The sequence below is a fragment of the Ambystoma mexicanum genome, chromosome 11 (assembly GCF_040938575.1).
Source record: "Ambystoma mexicanum isolate Mex_15411 chromosome 11, UKY_AmexF1_1, whole genome shotgun sequence".
Lineage (NCBI taxonomy): Eukaryota > Metazoa > Chordata > Amphibia > Caudata > Ambystomatidae > Ambystoma > Ambystoma mexicanum.
Window position 1 is genome coordinate 819069419 of NC_090934.1, and position 20608 is coordinate 819090026.

General features: G+C 47.0%; 1 protein-coding gene across 1 annotated transcript in view; it reads right to left on the bottom strand.

The window, feature by feature from the left end:
- Window positions 1–20608, bottom strand: part of PIK3C2A (phosphatidylinositol-4-phosphate 3-kinase catalytic subunit type 2 alpha) — a 2027647-nt gene that overhangs the window by 1369339 nt on the left and 637700 nt on the right. The window contains exon 10 of the mRNA XM_069623772.1: window positions 14205–14250. Within this exon, the coding sequence (XP_069479873.1) occupies window positions 14205–14250 (46 nt within the window). The remainder of the gene's footprint in view (window positions 1–14204; window positions 14251–20608) is intronic.

Consider the following 20608-nt stretch of genomic DNA (forward strand, 5'->3'; position numbering starts at 1 on the left):
GCAGCCTACCTGCAAATTCAGAAATTCCTAGAAGACAACCTCCTCCTAGGACTCAGGCAATCGGGATTCAGACCTCGCCCTGGGACCGAGATAGCTCTCCTTGACCACAAAAACCAAATCGATGATCTAAGAGACGCAGGCAAACCTCCACTTCTCCTGCTGCTGGACCGCTCAGCAGCTTTCGATTTGGTCGACCACAGAACCCTCTGCCAGCAACTTTCGTCAGTAGCCAATTTCTCTGATAGAGCTTGCAAATGGATTGACTCATTTCTGAAGGACCGAGTAATGAAAGTCTTCTCTGATTCTTCTAGCGCCAACCCCTGCACCATCAAATGTGGGGTCCCGCAATACTCCTGCACTGCCCCCACCCTCTACAACCTCTTCACGAGGCCACTGTTCATAATCAACTACCTGGGCATCACATACACAAACTATGCTGATGACACCCAGGTACTCATCCCCCTCTTTGGCGATTACCAGGCCGACCAGAACACCCTCAACTCCATCTACACAACAATCCAATCCTGGATGGCAGAAAACTGGCTATGTCTCAACAGTGAGAAAACTGAACTACTGCTAGTTGGATCCCCCTCCACCTTGAGAAAACTGGATAACAAATATTCCACTTTCTCCATTGACAACATCCCCATCACCGTGTCACCCTCCATAAAAACACTAGGTGTTTACCTCGAGCCAGACCTAACCATGGAGAGGCAGGTCAATGCCATAGCCTCCTCATCTGCCTATCATTCTAAACTCATTAATGCAGTCAGACCCTTCTTGTCTCAACAGAACTGTCTCTCCATTGCCAGGGCCATAATTGGCTCCAGGATTGACTAGTGCAATGCACTACTCATCGGCACTTCTGCCAAGAATGTCACCAAACTCCAAATCGTTCAAAACAACGCGCTCAGAGCCGCCACCGGCCTCACGCGTAAAGAACACATTTCGGTACTTAGAAGAAAGGTCCACTGGCTCCCAGTCAAGGAGAGGATCACATTGAAAGCCCTGTTTTTGACTCACAAGTGACTCCACAACCTTGCCCCCCCCCCTACTCGTCATGCAAAATCACCAAACCTGCCTCCCTTAGACCTTCCAGATCCTGTTACTCTAATCTCCTAGCTGTCCCTAAAACCCGCAAGGACCGGGAAGGCGGCTTCAGCTTCCCTGCAGTCGAACCCGACTCTGGAACTCCCTACCGCCCCACATCAGGTCCATTGAATCCCACTCTGCCTTTCGCAAAGCCATCAAAACTAACCTCTTTGTCTGACTCTTTATCTGCACCTGCATGTACTCTGTGTGACGCTTTAAACACGCTCTCTAACTGAACTGTAACAAGTATTACTAGGCGGCTTCTTTGTAACCCTTAATCAAGCCTTCTTAAGCTCTGACATAGCGCCTCGATGCTTGCGGGCTGCCGTGCGCTCTACAAATTTAAATAAATAAAATAAATACTTATTTTTGGTTTACAGACTTTATTCAGAACTTATTTTTGATTTTTGACTGTTTTATTTGTCCAGGATAATGGGGGACTTTTGTGCTTAATTGTCCACCGGTTTATGGGTGTTATTTCTGGCACATATTCACTATATCTTTATTGCTGTATTGTTGTACATGTGAACTGCATGATTAGCTTTCTGTATCTGCTAATAATTTACAGCTTCTGTGTGCACTTGAACTTTATTGACATGCTTTGCGTCCTTGTTGCACGTCATTGAATTATAATTTTTTGCATTTGCACTTTAGCTTGCCATTTTGGCTGTGGGTTTGCCTTGTTGACGGTCCCATGTTAATAGCATTCTTGCATTTGCATTTTATCATGAAGTTGCCTTTTGGAACACAAGATCATTTTCTCTGTGGATCCATGCTCTAGCACTGTATCCTGCTTATTTGGAACTGACATACATCTATATGTGTTGGTTGTATCAGTTTGTCTATTGCATCAGTATTTTATTCTAATGCTGTTTATTCCTTTAAGAAATTCTAGTGTTCATTTGTATTAATTAGGAATTATCTTAAGTTTGCTCAATCTGTAGCCATTTTGATTCATAGCACTGGCACTTTAGCTTGCTAGTTTATGCATTGAGGCTTTGATCATTTGTCAATAGTATGCCATTACATCTGCACCTTAATATGAAGCAGCTTAACTTTTACCGCATTCGCACTTTATTATGAAGTTATCTATGTGTATTAGAGATTATTTAGCTACTCCATGTATTGAATCTGCAATTGTGCACTTTATTTATAATGCTGCTCTGTGTACATTTATATTCACCAACTGTGGAGATCTATGCATTTTAATTGTACAATAAAGTTGTCTGGAATTTACACCTGTTTATATGTGGTTTTGATTAATTTTATCTTTTATAACCAAGGACAGCTTCTGTGGGTCGATAAGCATTTTGAGCCAATTAGTACATGTTCGAATATTATTGCCCTTAGTAACCCACTTTGGGTTTTACTTTGTGCCTTTATCTTCGGATATTGTTTGACATTTATTAGTGTATTCACATCAAGTCTACACTCTGCATTGGCTTTTCTCCATTCTAACATGTCTGCCGTGGTTACTAGACACAGCCATGCTTGTTGCTGCGAGCAGTGGACACAATGAAAGGACTATTGCTTGTGATGTAAACTGCTTGCAAGCCTTTCCCCCCCATACGTGAACAAGTGCTAAGTAGAGCGTGGAACGCGTTGTGTAACAGGACTTGCCCCATGGTGTCCTGCCTCTGTTTTGATGTTGCTGTTTTTTTTAAACCAATTAAAATAAACTTGTAATCATTTGATTTGTGAGTTCTTTGTCTTTGGTTTGGAAGTTATGGAGATTCCTTTTTTCCTTGCCTGGAGTGCGGTTTACCTTCCTTCTTTTTTGTGTGTATATATCATGCATTACTTACCGTAGTAGCATTTCTTAGGATTATATCTGCTTAGATTCACATGCTGTGCATATAGTCCGACCTGTAGTGGTAATCGGAGAGTATTGCATCTTGTCTTTCGAGGATCGAAAGGGGACGTCGACATGGGCGTGCTAGTAACACTATCCCTAACATGAAGTGTAATGTACCCAAAATCCCTCACGCGTCGAGGTCCCTCTGGTTGTGTTTTTTCTGCCGTGAGGGAGCCTTATGACTATCGTGAGCACAGAGAGAGAAAGGAGTAAGATGTCTATGTTCCTTCCACTCCAAGAGGGGAGGAAGGGTGGACGCATGTGAATCTAAGCAGATACAATAATCAGAAATGCTATTGACGGTAAGGAATGCATGTCTTCTGATGTTTGTGAATCTGCTTAGAATCAAATGCTGTGCATAGACTAGCGAGCAGTACCCAGAGATGGTGGTGGATGTGTGAAGGAACACTAGTAAAGAGATGTCTTAGTACCGGTTGTCCCAACTGAGAATCAGACCTAGAATGAGTATCCAGGCAGTAGTGTTTTGTTAAGGTGTGCACAGAACTGCAGGTTACTGCTTTACAGATGGATTTGAGAGGAACATTTGCAAGGAATGCTTTGGAAGCCCCTGTGCTCAGAGTAGAGTGTGTTCTAAGCTTGAAGGGCAGATCTCTCTTCCCCCTTCTCTACCAGCTGCCACTGAAACGAAAAACTGTTTCGTTTTTCTTAGTGTTTTAGTTTTTCCCAGATAATATTCGACAGCTCTCCTCACATCTCCTCACATCCAGTGTGTTGAGGATCTTTCTGCCACGTTTGTAGGGTTCTGGAAAAAGGTGGGTAGTTCTATTGATTGGTTCACATGGAACTTTGCAAATGAATTTAGGCGCAAACCGTGGGTGAGTGCGCAGGACCACCTTATCTTTGTAAATTGTGACAAATGGGTCTTGAACTGAAAGGGCCTGAAGTTCACCAACTCTTCGTATTGATGGGACTGGCACCAGGAATGTGGTTTTGTAAGTGAGAGCTTCAAGGCTAGCCTTTTGCATCGGTTCAAATGGAGGTCCCATTAGTCTTGCGAGAACTGTGTTCTGGTCCCGTTCCGGAGCTGGGTTGGAAATAGGGGGATTTTAATCCCTTCCATAAAAGCCTTGATTACTGACATTTTCCACCACAAAACCTTTTTCTGGGACGTAGTGTAAGCTGAAAGCGCAGCCAAGTGTACCTCCAGGGAATTTAAAACCAGACCAGAGTCTAGTAGGTGAGTCAGGTACAGTACAATATGTGTCGGTGATCAGTCTATAGGATTAATGCTCTTGGAATGGCACCAGATGGCGAAGCGCTTCCATTTATTGGAGTAGCAATGTCTGGTGTTATGCTTTCTTGCTTCTCTAAGTATGTCCAGGCATCTTTGAGGAAGTTGGAGGTGTCCGGACTCTATAAACTCAGGAACCATGCTGCTAAATTGAGAGTTTGCGGGCATGGATGGAGTGTTTCCCCCTTGCCCTGTGATAGCATGTTGTACGGGCATGGTAGTTTCCTCGCAGGGGAAATTGACATTGTCATCAGATGAGAGAACCAGGGTTGGCGGGACCACATAGGGGCCACCAGGATCATCGTCACTGGTTCCTGGTGCATCTTGTGCACTATCTTGTTCAGTAGGGGAGTCGGCGGGGTGCAGGGGAGAGCTAAGCGTAAACAAATTTCCCTGACCATGTTATCCAGAGACCGTTCCCCTTGGAGCGGTTCTGTGGGTACCTGGAGGCATAATCTGGGCATTGTGCGTACTCCAGAGTTGCAAACAGGTCGATCTCTCTGAAGTCCCAGTCTGCGAAGGCTTTCAGGGCATTGATGTAACGCTCACCTGATTCCCGTAGAGGCGCCGGTCTTGACTGGGCGTATACCGTATCTTCAAAGGTGATGTGTAACACACGGCTGGCTCTTTGGGCTGGACCTCTGTGCACTGTATGTCTGACTCGAAGGGTAAGATGTCTGCAGATAGAAAATATGGGATTAATGAACTGGGTTATTGAATGTCTCTCTCTTCTTCCCTTTCTCTTCTCCTGTAGAACCCCAAAGGTTAACGCTCTCACCTTAGGTAAGTGAACGCCGTGCTCTCCATCTGCCTCGGGGCAGGGTGCTGTAACCAGTTTCTTCACTGGATAAGGGGAGCAGGCCTCTTGACTTCAGAGGACTGCTGTCCGTCGTTTACTGCACGAACGGTAAGTTTCGAGTAATTCTAATGTCTTTAAAGTCTTTAGTAATGATGTCTCTTGTTTTGCAGGGTTCCGGCGATGGCGGATGACGGGCTGAAGTGAGTTGACGATGGAGCCCGTGTGATGAATAGAAGCGCCTGGAAGCACGTAAGTAAGCGCTTGTTGCCTGCTTCACGATGCGCTCTAACTGTCTTTTTATTTTGCAGGTACAAGTTCGGAGCGGCTGCAGGGTGCCGGAATACCCACTGGGTTAGATGTGGAAAGGAGTAATGGCACGTGAGTATTAAAGTTCCCCAATGTCTTTAAACGCACCTTGTTTTGTCTTTCAGATGCGGGATGCAGCGCCGAAGGCCTCCGGAGCGTGCAAAGAGTTGGTAAGCTTTTGTCTTTCAGATGCCGGAATGCAGTGTGAAGACCTCCGGAGCGCACGAAGAGTAGGTAAGCCTTTGTCTTTCAGATGCCGGAATGCAGCGCGAGGCGTTGGTGACAGCCGACGGACCAGGTAAGTGAAGAGCTGTCACTGAAGACCGTAATGCTAACCTGTTCTTTCTTGTCTTTATAGGTGTTGCTGAAGACTGGATTCAGGATGGTAAGCCTTTTTCCTTAGGCCCAGGATCAGATGCAGAAGACACGATGAGCGTTCTGCTGCAGAGGATGCAGAATAACGCAAAGCAAGATTCATCCATCGGGTGTGGTTTAAATAGCCTCCTGTAGTGCTTAGTGGTCTCCTTCCACAGCCACGCCTAGGTAAGAAAAGAGTTCCTGCTTGCCAGAAGAGTTCCAGTGTTCTGAACCTAGGGAGTGGCTCCTGCCCCACCCAACAGGAAAAGTAGTTCCAAACAGAAGAGGATCAGAGGCTCAACTGGCAGGCAAGTAAGGAGCATGGTCTGCTGCAGGTAAGTCCACCCAAGCATTATGAGCCCGGCGCTTCCAGCGCTGGGACTGGGCATATTTATGAGCCTGGTGCCACTGGCGCCAGGACTGGGTCCAAAAGGTCCCAATTGGGACTGGTTGGCACTCGGAACCTGGGTTATGGATCTGCTTCCAAGGGAGTTGGGCAAACCCTGACCTTTTGGAAGCAGAGATCATGACAATTGAATACTGCTAGCATTTACAACAGGCTTATGTGGTTGGATACTACCGCTGGGGACCAAACGCTGTGCACTGTCTGATGAAGGAGGTGAGCTCCCCACCCCGTCAGAGATGCATCCGTGGTGAGAGTGGCTTCTACTTCGGGGGTGGTAAAGGTCTTCCCCTGCAAGAGGTTTTCCTTTGACCACCACAGCAGAGAGAGAATGAGGGCTGCTGAGACAATCACTAGATCGTGCCATTGTCTGCTGGCCTGACACCATTGGCTTGAGAGCCACTCTTGCATGGGGTGGATGCGCAAACGTGCGTGTGGGACTCGACAAATGCAGGAGGCCATCATCCCTAACAGTTGCCCGGCTTTGTGTACGGTTAGCTTGCGATTGGCTACATAGTGAGGGATCTGGAACAGCATGTGTTGGGGAGAATTCTCAGAAATGTGCTAATTCCTCTCTATTTTAGAGACCCCCAGCAACTTTTTTTTGCTGGATTTTGAGGACTTTCATTTTTAACCTGAAGAGAATGAGACCCTTTTCCCCACTCTCTCATGTATTTGAATGTGATTTTGAATTATGTTTCTTTTGGTTGTGGGGTCTGACAAATTCCATAGGCATCATCGCTTTACATTATGACACACAGCACCTTCAGTGCAGTGGCACAAGGAAGTATTTTAGATTTCCCAAGGTTTAAATACCTTCTCTTGGATGAACTAATGTTTCCAAGAGCAGTAAAGGGAAACTGACTTTACTTACATTGTAACTTTTTAGACCCAGCACAAACTATCTTACAATAGGGCGCTGGAGGGGTTACTTAGTATTCCCTTTGTCTAGTTTCTCATGTAACATTTTTAGGTGACCCTTTCCTCGATCAATGGCTGGTGGCAGTGGTTTAATTTTAACTACCGTGGTGTACATTTACCGCGGTCTGCGTTTGCAGCTGCAGTAAAGCACCCAAGGGTGCCATCTTTGTCAAAATGGCCCTGGTCTTCTTTTTTAGCCTTTTCATTGTGGAAAGGGCCTTCTTGAGATTTACTCTGCACGCCAAATCAGATTTGGTCCCTTTGTTCGTTTTGCCTTTGGCAGGATTTATGAGTGAAGCCCGCCTCTGGCTCCAGGGTGTCTGGCGGGGGCAGGAAGCAAGGGAGGTGCCCGAAACTCCCTGTGCTTAGTCTCCTAGGAGACAGGAATGCACTCCAAGGTGATTGGCTAGCTGGCTGTCCGGCAAGGAAAGCCACCCTGCTGGGTGACTGATAGCTAGGCTGGAATGAAGGGGAGAAACCTGCATAAAAAGGTGAGGCTTTTTGACTTGAAAGGCAGAGTCGACCACTGGACGAAGGAATCCGAAGAAGAAGTTGCAGAGGACGCCTGCTGCAAACGCCTGGACCGTTGGTTTGCCTGGTGAAGCCCTGCTGCTGTGCTGAAACTCCAATTTTGTTTCGACGAGAGAAGCCCTGCAAGGACGACTTCTCCTCTTGAGTTGGTGGGACCAATCAACTCTAAAGTAAGCCATCTGGAAATCCTCTCAGAGCTGGTTGAAATTCCACTGAAGTTGCTGCTGGAACCGAATAGCCAGGGAGAGGAGCACCAGATTGTGTGCGTTGCTTTTAAGCTGGCCAAGAGCTGCAGGAAGATCCTCCAGACTCCCAGGAAGCAGGACTGACCAAGTCTGAGCCACCTCAACAGAGTGCTGGACCCCAGATGCACGGAAAGCCCATCTCGACAGCCAGGAACCACTGTGTTGCTATTTGCGGTAGATGGGAGGAGCTGAAAGACTGAAGTGCCACTTGTTTGAAGATTGCCGGTTGCCCCATTGCAGTGCAGGAGTCCCCAGAAGTCATCCCTCTTGTCCCCACGACTGAGGCCCAGGAACACCAGGATATGCAGAGCTGCACAGGAACCGAATACATTTGCTGCACTTTTCCTCAACCTAAAGTTACTGTACAGTCTAAGAGAACTTACCTCTTGATGTGCAACCGCACTTGTCCTCGTTGGAGAATTGTCTTGGTTCCATCTGTAAAGTTGCTACCAGCTTCTTTACCTCACAAGCCTAATCAGCTTGTGGCCCTACTTTGATTTCTTCTTATTCTACAAAGACTTCTAAAACATTGTGCAAGACTTTTACTTAACTGCAAGAAGTGCTTCAATTCACCTCGACTTTTGCTAACTTAACATTGGCTGGCCTGACTCCCTGAATGACTCTACTCTCCTCTGCTTATGTGTTGCGTCGTCCTTCCAGGAAAAGGGGTTAACTGACTTTGCATTGGGGCGTTATTTTGAAAGTACTTACCCGCTTAAGAATAATTGTGTGAATACTTGTCTTATTCTGAAACCTCTTCTCTTTTGACACTCCTCTCAATAATATTCTAAATGCAACAGTGATATATTAATGTCCCCAGCACCCTAACTATTGAAGTCACCTGAGGGTGTAAGTAGTGTATGTGGGCCATTCCAAATGGGCATTTACTGATTTAGAAAACTAAGAGTGTGTATTTTGAAGTATATTTGTTTGTTGCTTTATATTGCCCCCTTCTGAAGAAGGCTTACTCTAACTGACTGTTAAATTAATTAATAATTGTTTAATCAAGAAACCTTGTGTGTAACAGTGTATTTGACTGTGAATCTCTGTGCAACTCCCCTACAGCTCACATTGACCACTGTTGAGATAAGCCTGGCTGCTCAAAACACTACCAAACTGTGTAGTACATACTTATACCAAAGGTTGGGTTCCTATTGCCAGGAGATCAGGGTTGTTGTAGTGCACCCAAAGGGTAATGCATACAATCTTGCCTAACAGCAGGTTTTGAAAGCTCTCATTGGAGGGGAAGACAAGCCAGTCTTCGGGCCGAATTAGAGCATCCAGAAATTACTTGACTTGGCTGTGGTCCAACCTGGACTTCTCGTTGATTGAGAATCCCAGACTAAAGAGGTCGTCTACTGTCGTCTGGATATTTGATAGGCATGTTCCGTATGAATCTCCTGTTATTAGCCAGTCGTCGAGGTAAGGATAGACTGGAATGGACTGCCTGCGCAGGTGAGCCGCTACAACCACGAGTACCTTTGTAAATACTCTTGGGGCGGAAGCAATGACGAAGGGAAGGACCTTGAACTGACGGTGCTTGTCCTCTATCATGAACCTTAGGTATTTTCTATACGCTGGCAGCATTTTAATATGAAAGTATGCATCTTTCATGTCTAATGTTGCCATGTAATCCCCCCCTGTGTTAGCAGAGGGATTAGTTCCTGTAACGTTGTCATTCTGAACTTTTGTGGCTTGACAAACTTGTTTGCTGGGCGCACGTCTAACACAGGGCGCATGGTGAGATCCTTTTTGGGTACAAGGAAGTACACTGAATAAATACCCCTGTTTACCTGTAGAAAGGGGACATACTCTATTGCGCCCTTTTCTTGAAGGATCGCCACCTTGTGTAGCAGAATTTTCAGGTGTTGGCGTCTTGATGTTGGTGGACGGTATCGAGGTGGCCGGTGGAACGCGATACGATACCCATGGCAGACGATCTTGAGCACCCACTGGTCTGAAGTGACCCCCTCCCATGCATGAAGGAAAGATGTTATTCGTCCCCTGACCGGGGAGGCATGGGAGGGGACCCAGACTGGAGTCATTTTTGAGCAGAGGCCGGGGAGCCTCTGAGGCGGGGGGGAGTTGCTATCTCTTCCTTTGCTTCTGCGCTGACCCCTCTGTTGATATTGACCCGTGGAAGTTGCTTCTTGTCCGGCAGACCAATGTGCATTCCCGTTCCATACTGGTTATAGGGGGAACGTGGGAAGGATTGCCCACAAAAGGAACGGTGAGAGCTACCTCCTTGCTGTTGATGGGGTTGTTCCGTTATTTGGTTTAGAGACTTTAGAGTCTCATGCTCCTTCTTCGCTGTTTCTAAGGCATCGTCTACTGCCTTCCCAAACAAATTAGTGTCCTCCACTGGCTTGTTTATGAAGGAAGCTTATGTTTCGGTCTTAAAGCCCGAAATCTTGAGCCATGCGTGCCTTTTAAGAAGGGTCGCTTGGGCCATGGTCCGTCCTGCTGTTTCAGCGGCAACCAAGCTATTCTTCAGGATATTTTGGATCACCTGCCTCCCTTCCGAAACAACCGCCAGCAGGCGTGATCGTACCGGTTCCGGGACTTCTTGTAGGCCCTCCTGAAGTAAGTTCCATTGTACGTTACTATAACTTGCCAGCAACTTGGTGTTACTGGCAATTTGAAATTGAATATGCTGCTGACGTAATGATGCACTTGCCGGGTGCGTCTAACTTTTTACAGTCCTTGTCTGGTGGTGCCTCTGCCATAGACAAGGGCAGTGCGGCTCTCTTCGTAGTAGTCACTACTACAAGGGAGTTCTGGAGTGGCATGGGCCTGGATATACAGCGGGTCTGTAGGGGAGGGGCGAAAAAGCTTTTCGACTCTAGGATTGACAGCTCTTGTTTGAGATGGGGTTAACAAAGAGGGTGCAATGCGCCTATTGATAGAATTAAGCAGTGGTATCGCCTGACTTGTGGGGGTGGGGGGGGTTCTCTTTTAAGATGTCTTCCACAAAGTGTGTGTCCTGTTCTGCCTCTTGGGTGACAATTTGAAAGTCAGCCTTCTTTAGAATAGCATTGAAGGCCATTTGGTCATCAATGGGTGAGGCTGGTCTCCTAGCAGGAGAGGAGGGAGGGTCTAGACAAAGGGTGTCTGGATCTGGAGTAGTGGTGAGGGCAAGCCATGGTGCTTCCTCTACCAGCTGTTCATCACCCCAGTGTGGGCACTGGTCTGGTGTCTCCTCAAAAGGATTTTCTCCCAGATTATAGGGGTCTTCATAGACTTCTTCAGGCTCAGAAAGTTCAAAAACCTCCTCCTTTGGAAAATGACTTGAAATCTTTGGGACTTTAGAAAGAGTAGGGCAGGAATCCTACTCCCTAGGTCTTTTCAGTGTAATACATTTCTCAGAGAAATCCACAAACTTGTAACGTTTGTCCATATATCCCTCCAATCTAACTCTGGTCCATAGGGATGAACCAGGGGAGCCTTGAGGGGGGGGAAGGGCTCTTCTGGAGGACAGGAGTCCTTATGAGGTTGAGATTTTTCAGCCATAGTTTTAGATAGGGGCTGGGAGCCTTCTGAGTACTCCTCTCAATGTTTGGAAGCGTGTCGAAGATTTTGGTGCTGCCGAAACCTTGGAGCTGACGTGCTCTTAAAAGGCACGTCAGCACTCTTATGATGTTTGGTGGAGACTCCATTATGGGTTGAGTGCCCAGACGCATGCCATGTGGACAGTTGCAGGGAGGGCAGCCGATCATGTGGATCGGTGGCCGTCGTCGGAACTTTTGACGAACCTGTTGGCATCTTCTGCTTCCTCGACGAGTCTGTGGAGGGAGATGTGGGGTTGTGTGCTTTCCTGATTGTGGTGCAGGTGTGCCCCTGTCGGCGGGATGCTGTCTCCCCATAGCAGTGTTTGCGGCCTGCCTGTCGGCGACAGGCACTTGGGATCCTTAAGGTTCTGCATGGGGGGGAAATGAGGGTGTTCGATGGCTTCCACATCGGAGCCATGGCTGTTGCTTGTATCCTCGTCACTCAAGGCGCCTGCGCCGACTGGGGTGCTACATTTGGCCTGCTTAGCGTAGGCCGCCCACAGCTTAGTCCGTCGATCTTTTAACGTCTTTGGACGGTAAAGTTGGCAAGACTTGCCGGACTGCTCGTCGTGATCAAGAGACAGACACTTGTTACACCTTCGGTCAGTGTCCATCCATAGGTATTTGCCGTTACAGGATGGGCAAAACTTAAAAGGAGTCCTCTCCATAGCTGAGGTGAAAAGCGACAGCAAGACCACAAGGGAAAAGAGGGGGGGAAAGGAAATGCATTCTACAAAGAATCAGAACACCGGGCCCCATTCTCCCTATATTATAGCCTCAACCGAAGCACCAGCCGCCAAAATCCGTAGTCGACTTCGGCGTAGGATGAAGTAGTCGTCGATGAAGGAGGGTCGAAGACTAAACGACCAACGGTCAAGGACAAAGAAGTTATATTTTGCAATGTACGAGCTACGCATAGGGCCACCAGCTAGCTGGGCAGAACAAAACAATCTGAGGTACCTCGACGCGTGATGGATTTTGGGTACACTAAATGTCATGTTAGGGATAGTGTTACAAGCACGCCCATGTCGACGTCCCCTTTCGATCCTCGAAAGACAAGATGGAATACTCTGCGATTACCACTAGATGTCGGACTATAAGCACAGCATGTGATTCTAAGCAGATTCACAAGCATCAGAAATATAGATACACATTCACCAATTAGGAGAATTAAGATGCATATGAATTCGTTACCAGTGTTAAACAGGCGAGTACTCGGATGCAAAGAAAAGAAGTAGAAATGGTTAGAATAAGCGCAGTCTCCCCATCTCTCATGAAGTCCAACCCTAAGAGGATATTGGGGCTTGTGCCCAAAAAAGTCACAAGTTCCAACTTCTTTAGGTAAGGTATTTTGGAAATGATACAGCAGGCTATGCTGGTGCTTATAATATTTTTTAAAGCAATAACAGTATTTATGCCAAATCAGCTAAGTACCCTACGCTAGCCTATTCCCAAGTTAAGTCATAGAAAAAGATACTTCGCCCAGGTTCGATGAGCAGAGGAAGTTGGGGACAAGGGCTTTTCATCCAATGTTACCCCTTGGAAATCAGGAGGGGCAGAAGCAAGTATGCTCAGAACAACGGCTGCAGTGAGGATGCCCAGGAGAGAGCTGGTCAGTCCACCGGGTGGTCCAGGAACACCTTCAAAAGCTCCCAAGACACAGATCCTTGAGCAAGAGTCGAGACTGGACAAGCTGGACAAAGAAAAAGCCAAAATCCTGTGACACAGCCATTGTAGGGTGCTAGCCACCTTTAATCGCAAAACATTTTTTTACAAAAATTGCACAGCTGCCACCCCCGCTTGTTTTAGGCACATTGCCAAAGTAACCAAAAAACAATTATAGAAAAAGTGATAAGGATACACAGTAGCCTAAATGCACTTCACTGTAAGGTGATCAGTGCAATTGTAAAAATACAAGAATTCATAACAGTCTCTCAGCACTGAAAGGTTTGGGGACTAGTCGGTTTCCCCATAAAAATTAGCAAAATGGGCAAAGGAAGTAAAACAAAGTTTTAATTACCTCTAAAACGTTCAAAGCAAGAAAAAAGAATGGGCTTCCATTTGGATCTATGGAGGGGAAGGTGTAAAAAGAACATCTTTCCTAACAGTGTTGAAAAAAAGGGAGGTTGAAACCCTAATTAGTACCCGGCGAGGGAGAATCAGAATGAAAGAACCATTCTGATTGGCCCTCGCCGGGGCATTACCCGGCCGGGAATCCCATCGGATTCTACACCTTTACCCCGGCGGGGGCGTGGCAGCCCTTCAGCCAATGAGGAGGCTCGAAGCGGGGCCATCCCCGCTCCGACCCACCACACGGCTGGAGGCTTCCATCATCCCCCGCCGGGTTCCCAGGTAAGTTTTATTTTATTTTTTTCCCCCCTTCCTCCTTTCCGCCCTTCCAACCCCACTTACCTTCTTCTCTTTATTTTTTCTGGAGCGGATGCACTGGGAACAAAAGTATTCCCAGCACGTCTGCTCCCGATGGCCGCCATGGAAAGGGAAAACAGACTCAGTTTTCCCTTCCCCGGCAGCCATTTTCCCAGTCATTTTTTTTTCTCTTCCGAAACGCAGCAGGGCTTTGGGACAGAAAAAAGGCTTTAAGTACCCCGGTATCGCAGATCTTGTGGGCCGGGGTACTAATAGCAATATGCCCCTCGCAGCGGTGGCCTTACCGAGTCAGGTAATGCCCCCGCTGCTCGGGGCATATTGCTTAAGTAACGACCTGTAGAGCCCAAGCATCAGTGGCAGGGCAGTGCATCCATAGATATTGTCATGTACAGCTTGGGGCGCGCAACGGCACTGTGAGGAGTCGAAAATACTTTCTGATGACAGCTGGCTCTGGAGATCGCCTATCAAAGAGGAGGATGATAATTTAAATAATGGACATGTTCTTACCATCTGTTTGATTCTTTGAAGTTCCATCTGAAGATTTGGAAGGGACCTGAAAAACACAATACAAATATTTAAAAAAAGCAAAGAAAAGGCTTTGATAAACTCCCGGAACACACATTCTGTGGTGCCTACACTATATCATAGGCACTGAATTAAAAAAACAAAGAACAACTATGTTTAAAGTAACACTGCAGGGCATTGTTCATGAAAACAAGTTCAAAATATATGTAATTATTTGATGCCAATACATATTTAAGGAATGACACAATGTATGTCTGTTCAATTTTGACAGGGACAGGGACATGACCCTGTCATGCCTGTCAGAGGGGAGCAGGGACGCCTCTCAATCGGAGGTAGGTGGCCTAACCAGGGCTTTGCCAGAGCCAATCCGATCCTAAAGGCTGCGAGTGTTGAGAGGGGCCGTAGACCCTGACTCCCCAGAGTGCCTGGTATATAAGAGTATTGGTACCACTGACCAATGTTCCCTGTAAGGTGCACGGCTGTGTGGCCGCGCAACTTTGATTCTGGAGCCACGCATATCCTTTTGTTTACCACGCAGTGCGCACATTCATTTTCCTGCCCTGCATTCCCTTCTTTATTATTCATCATCACAGTATTATTGACTAGATAATTCATCCAATCACAAACCAGTTTCAATATGGTTTGAATAGGATTGGCTGTAACAGCGCTTGGCTGCACGTGCGGAGTGCTGCTACAGCCAATCACACATGGTTGCTCCCACTCCGATGGTCTGACCTCGTGTAAGGCGTGGCACTTGGTTGGAGCTCTCTGTGCTGTGGCTGGACTCCAGGCCCACCACCACGGGCTGGCATTTTTCACCGAGTGGCAGCGTGAGAAGGACCCGCTCTTAGTTAACAGGTATGGAGCTATAGCAGCGTGAAACAAGTGTGTGGTGCTGGGCTTGGGTGGTTGGCTTGGGAGTCAGTAGGTACCGTCTGGGAGCGACCTTCTATTGATGGCCTGCTGCGCAGTATACAGTTGCAGTGGGTACTCTGCTCCGGGTGACAAGGGAAAGGAGGGCCGAACACAAACATGAAGCCGGAATGAAAAAGATAAAAGGGGGAGTGAGAATCATGAGGGGGGGGGGGAGAGAGAGGGAGAGAGGGTGAGAGGGTGAGAGGGAGAGAGGGTGAGAGGGAGAGAGGGTGAGAGAGGGTGAGAGAGGGTGAGAGAGGGTGAGAGAGGGTGAGAGAGGGTGAGAGAGGGTGAGAGGGTGAGAGAGGGTGAGAGAGGGAGAACCACGAAAGCATGGAAGGGCACAAAGAGGGCAGTAACGGAAGAAACGTTAGACGGAGAGGCAATGAACATTTAGAGATGGTGGCAGCGGGGCAGGGCCTGTGCTGAAGAAGCAATGCAAGGAAGACAGTCAAATCAAAGTATGGAAACAGTGTGTGATAAGAAGAGAAAAGAAAGGGAAGGAAACATGGAAATTAAACAGAAGAGTGGGAAATAAAAAGAGGCACAAGAGAGAAGGAACACACCAAACAAAAGCGAGGATGAACTAAAAAAGAAAGGGGGAAGCGCAGGAGGAGAGAAGGAATGCTAGACTTGAGGTGGAGAAGAGATGGAAGAGTGAAAGGAAAAGGAACGGAAGGACAAAGAGGCATAGCAGTCGGTACTGTCTGGGAGCGTCGTCCTTTTGATGGCCAGCTGTGCAATATGCTCTGCTCTGGTTGACAAGGGAAGGAGGGCCGAAACATAAGAACAAAGGCACGAACACAAGCATGAAGGCAGAAAGAAAAAGATGAAAGGGGAGTGAGAATCATGGGGATAGAGGGAGGTGAGGACCACAAAAGCATGGAAGGGCATAGAGGTGGCAGGTCACGAAAGCATGGAAGGGCACAGAGGTGGCAGGAGGGGGGGCAGTGACGGAAGACGGAGAGGCAGTGAACATTACGAGATGGTGACAGGGGGCAGGGCCTGGTCTGAAGAAGCAATGCAAGGAAGAGAGGCGGCAGAAGGTGGAAATGAAAGGATGGAAACAGTGTGGTAAGAAGAGGGAAGGAAACACGTAAATCGAACAGAAGAGTGGGACATAAAAGGAGGCACAAGAGAGAAAGAATGCACCAAACGAAAGAGGAAGAAATAAAAAAGGAAGGGGGAAGCACAGGGGCAGAGAAGGAATGCCAGACTCGGTGGAGAAGAGATGGAAGGGTGAAAGGAAAAGGAACGAAGGACACAGAGGGATGGGGGAGAAGAAAATGAAAATAGAACGAGGAAGAGATGTGGATGGAAAGAACGAGGAGCAATAACAAGAAGCAATGAAAAAAAGTGAGAGAAGGGGGCAGGGATGAGAGAAAGAGAAGCGGAAAACAAACAGAATGACAGGCAACCAGGGGGAGGCACAGAATAAACCAGCAAAAGAAAGAAGAGAAGGAATGACAAGACGCCGGGCGAATGTGAGAAGAGGCCTGAAGCAATGAGCAGGAACAAGAAAGCGCCAACCAAAGCTCGGATATCCAGCATTGGGGTTAGGTGCTCTCAGGTGCAAAGAAAGCCATAAAGGATAAGTGGAGGGAAAGCAAAGGGGTGGAAATATAAAAGGAGTGTGGTCATGAAAAAGGGAAATTCATCAAAAGGAGAAGCAAATAAGTTTGGGAAGTAACTTTCAAAGGGAAAAAGGATGCCATTTAATTTTTCTCTCCCTCTACAAGACGGCAAGCATTTTAGCCATCAAGCCGGCCAGCGGCCGCACATGCTCGGAACTCACTACGCCCCTTCTCCACTCCTACCATGCTCATTGTATATGAATTCATTATATGGTCGACGAGTGTTGCAGTCTTCCTGCATAAACCAGATCAATGTGGCTCGGGGCGGGGCTCATACAGCAAAATCCAAACCAGTCTGCTTCGAACACCATGCGCCTGGGCGAGGCCATAGCTGGACACACCCATTCCCTCGTCCCCTGAACGTGGCTACAGTCCCAGCACTGCGCGTGGGGGCTTCAAGTCAGGAATGGGCTCTAAATCCAGAGTCATCTGGGTCATCAACAATATCAATACTTTCTAATTAAGAGCTAGCAGAACAGAGGAACCGGGTTTAGGAGAGCCTGTTTCCACAAGAGTGCTAGAGTGGGATGTAGAGTGTATATGAAAAGTATTTTTTGGGACTGGCACTGAGTTAAGTGAAATTTGCAAAACCCTTTACCATACACAGAATGGAATTTCCATAAAAAGTAAAGACAGGGCCATTGTGTGTTAGGGTGAGGGAGGCCGGGCTGAACACTGTACTCCCTTGTGCACGTTTGTAAAACAGATATTGCTTTGCTCAAAATACTCCTCCTAACACATCCATGCATAGCAACATTTCTCCTAAATCAATACAGCAACTTTAGTATGAGAACGAAGAACAATAAAGATATGATGAATTCCTACACATTGGTACCTGGATAGTCAGCACAGTAAACCTGGAAGGGTTAAATATTTGAGAAAGCCAATTGAGAGGCAAACAAAACTCGAGTCGCAACAAACAGGAAACCCAGGGTCTAAAGCAGGGGTATGCAACCTGTGGATCACCAGAGGTTTTGGACTCCCACTCCCATGATCCCTCATATATGACAATGCTAGTTGCTGGCTAGAACTCATCATGGGAGTTGTAGTCCAAAACAACTGGAGAACCGAAAGTTGCAGGCCCCTGAATAAAGTGGCACATTTGCAAATACTACTGCTAATCCTTCCCTGGCCATTCCCACCCAGTTCCTGTGTCTCCCCCCATCCTTGCCCAAAATACTCCCCATGCAACCTCTTTGAGCTCACTTTAATCAAGCCTTACCATCAAACTGTGCACTTGAAGTGTCTGCTGCCACTGCCAGTGTTTATTCAAAGCATTCTTCTGACAGTTAACGAGTTAATTGGAGTAGTAAACCCTGCTACTGGTGTAATAAAAATGTCTTAACAAGATTTGCCCTCAGCCACTCAATTTATAAGCATTATGTATGGGTCCTTCACTGAAGTCTTGTTAAACAAGCATTGGCAAAGCCAAGCGTTTTGGCTTGTGTATAAGTAATAGGCAATCCCAGACCTCCACCCCGATTACACAACTGGCGCTGCTGCCACTTTGGCAAGGAACTGGAGGCAGTATGTTGTGCAGGTGCTCCATTTGAGCTAGTGCCTCTAAGCAAAATGAAAATCGTCTTTGCGTAGGATGGGCAGGTCTGTTGGCTTAGATGAACGTGCCCCCCTCGCTCTTTATGATATCGACTGAGTCGTCATCATACTATGTTGTAGCCCATGCGGTGGCCTTAATTTATCTCTGTCCCATTCTCCAACACACCCATGCACATTGAGTCATTTGTGAGGCAGAATCTGCATTCCACTACTAGAAGAACCAGACTCCCTTCTTGTACTAATCCATCATAGAAAGAAAGATCTTGCTAATGTTCAGAGATTTAAAAACACACAATTTCAGACGAGTTAAAGTTCTGGGAGGCAAATAGAGCACCCAAATGTCCTTGGAAGTAGAGCTTGTTGTGCTGCAAATTAGCCATTTCTCGCTTGCACAGTGTGGATCATTAAGCACTTGCTCATTGGCGGGACCCCGGTGCCGACCGCAACCGGTGCATAACTCAGTTGCGCACATGACTAAAAAACAGCAGGCACACAACAATTCTTTGGTGCACACAACCCAAAAAAATTAGAGGGAACATTGCCACTGACCCTTTGGCCATACTTGCCAGCGTCTTTTCTGGCCAGAAGTCTTCCTCATCTTTTTCAGAAGTATGGATCACAGAACCTCCAGTGCCCAGACATGAACATTCCAGTACAGAATCGGAAAACAACAACCTTAGGTCCCCCAATTCTCCAGCGACACATGCAGAGCACTCTCAAAGAAACAAGAATCCCTGTACCTGAAAAGATAAGCGACACACTAGTGCCACGCGGTGTTGCACCGAAGACACGGAACCAATGCAGGGCAAGGGATTAAGAGGGTCTTTAATCACTTTGTATCTGAAACCCATCTTCTGGAGAAAAGCGCAGAGGAAGATTGGTTCGAGAGAGAGCAGGTGATCAGAGAAACCAATTGGAACCAGGAGGAAGAGTGGAATGAGGGGTTTAAAAACCCCATTCTCAGACAAGAGAGTGCAAGGTGTTTGGATGAGGTCAGAAAGAGAGGTGTAGGACAGAGACCAAGCGCTGGAGAGCAGAAGGTGGAGAGGAAAGCAGAGGAGTTTGTGGCAGGTTAAGCTGGATTTGAGTGCAAGTAAGATATTGTGTGTAACAGAGTGGTGCCTATACTAAGAGTTGGGGCATCGTACACTAAAAGGAGAGTCTTCAACAGTCCTACCATAGGTGGACTTAAGAAGTTTTACTAAACAGCTTGACTTAGGTGAAGAGATGCATTTGAGTGCACTTTCTTCCCATAAGCTTCAAAGAGTTTTGTTTTCCTTGATAAAGCGGCGCTGTGGCACCAGAAGTTTTAGTGAGAGACGATGACTCCACCACACATTATTGGGGCTGTGGTTGCAAGGCTAGGGACAGCTTTCCCAATGGAAGGGGCCGGAATCTGGCCTCAAACATTGTTTGTCGGCTGGAAGGAGTGAGGCTACTCCCAAAACTTCAAGGCCTCCATAAGGACTTCTTTCTGTAACGACAACCTTGATCTGCTTAAGGAGCAGAGGACCAAAACCTCTGAAAAAACACTGGCTGGGACTCTTCCGGCTGGGGCACGCCCAAAAGTCAGTAAAGCATATTCTTTCACTGAAGGCCTTGACGGAGCAAGGGACCACCTCCTCCATGTCGATATCAGAACTCGTTTCTACTTGCTGGATTCGCTCCATAGGCTTCTCTGCCAGAGGAGTGAGTCTTTGGAGCCTCTAAGTTTGATGCAGGCTGAGGGGGCATCACCGGCAGAGCCAGCGATAGAGATGTGGCAGAGCCTGAGCCTTTGTGCCCAAAGGGGACCGATGCAGCCACTGTGGGAGCAGTGCTGCTGACAGGGCAGAAGCGGGACACAGTCTGTCAAAATGCTTTATTCGGCAGATTTGCCATCAGCATACACAACATGTAAAAAATTTCTGCCCCAATCTCACACTATGAATCCAGTACTTTACAAAAATAAAATATTGGATAATACAGACACCTTTTAGGATCAAATAAATTAAATGCTGAGAAAGTGATTATAGAAACAGATAAACATTTCCTGCAAAGCCAAGCACGATATGTTTAGCAGCAAAGTACACAGTTTAATATTTCAGTTGAATCGGCATAAAGCAACTGCTTCAAGGGTAGCTCTTACATGATTTTTCGTAAATAATAGGATCAAATACATCCTCCTCAGGTCCTTGCAACATTTGCAAAAATGCAAAAAGTGTGCAAGAGGCTCTGCAGCCTTAAGACAAGCCAGGCACACCTCAGAGCTACCATTCAGCCATCTTCGAGTAAAGGTCG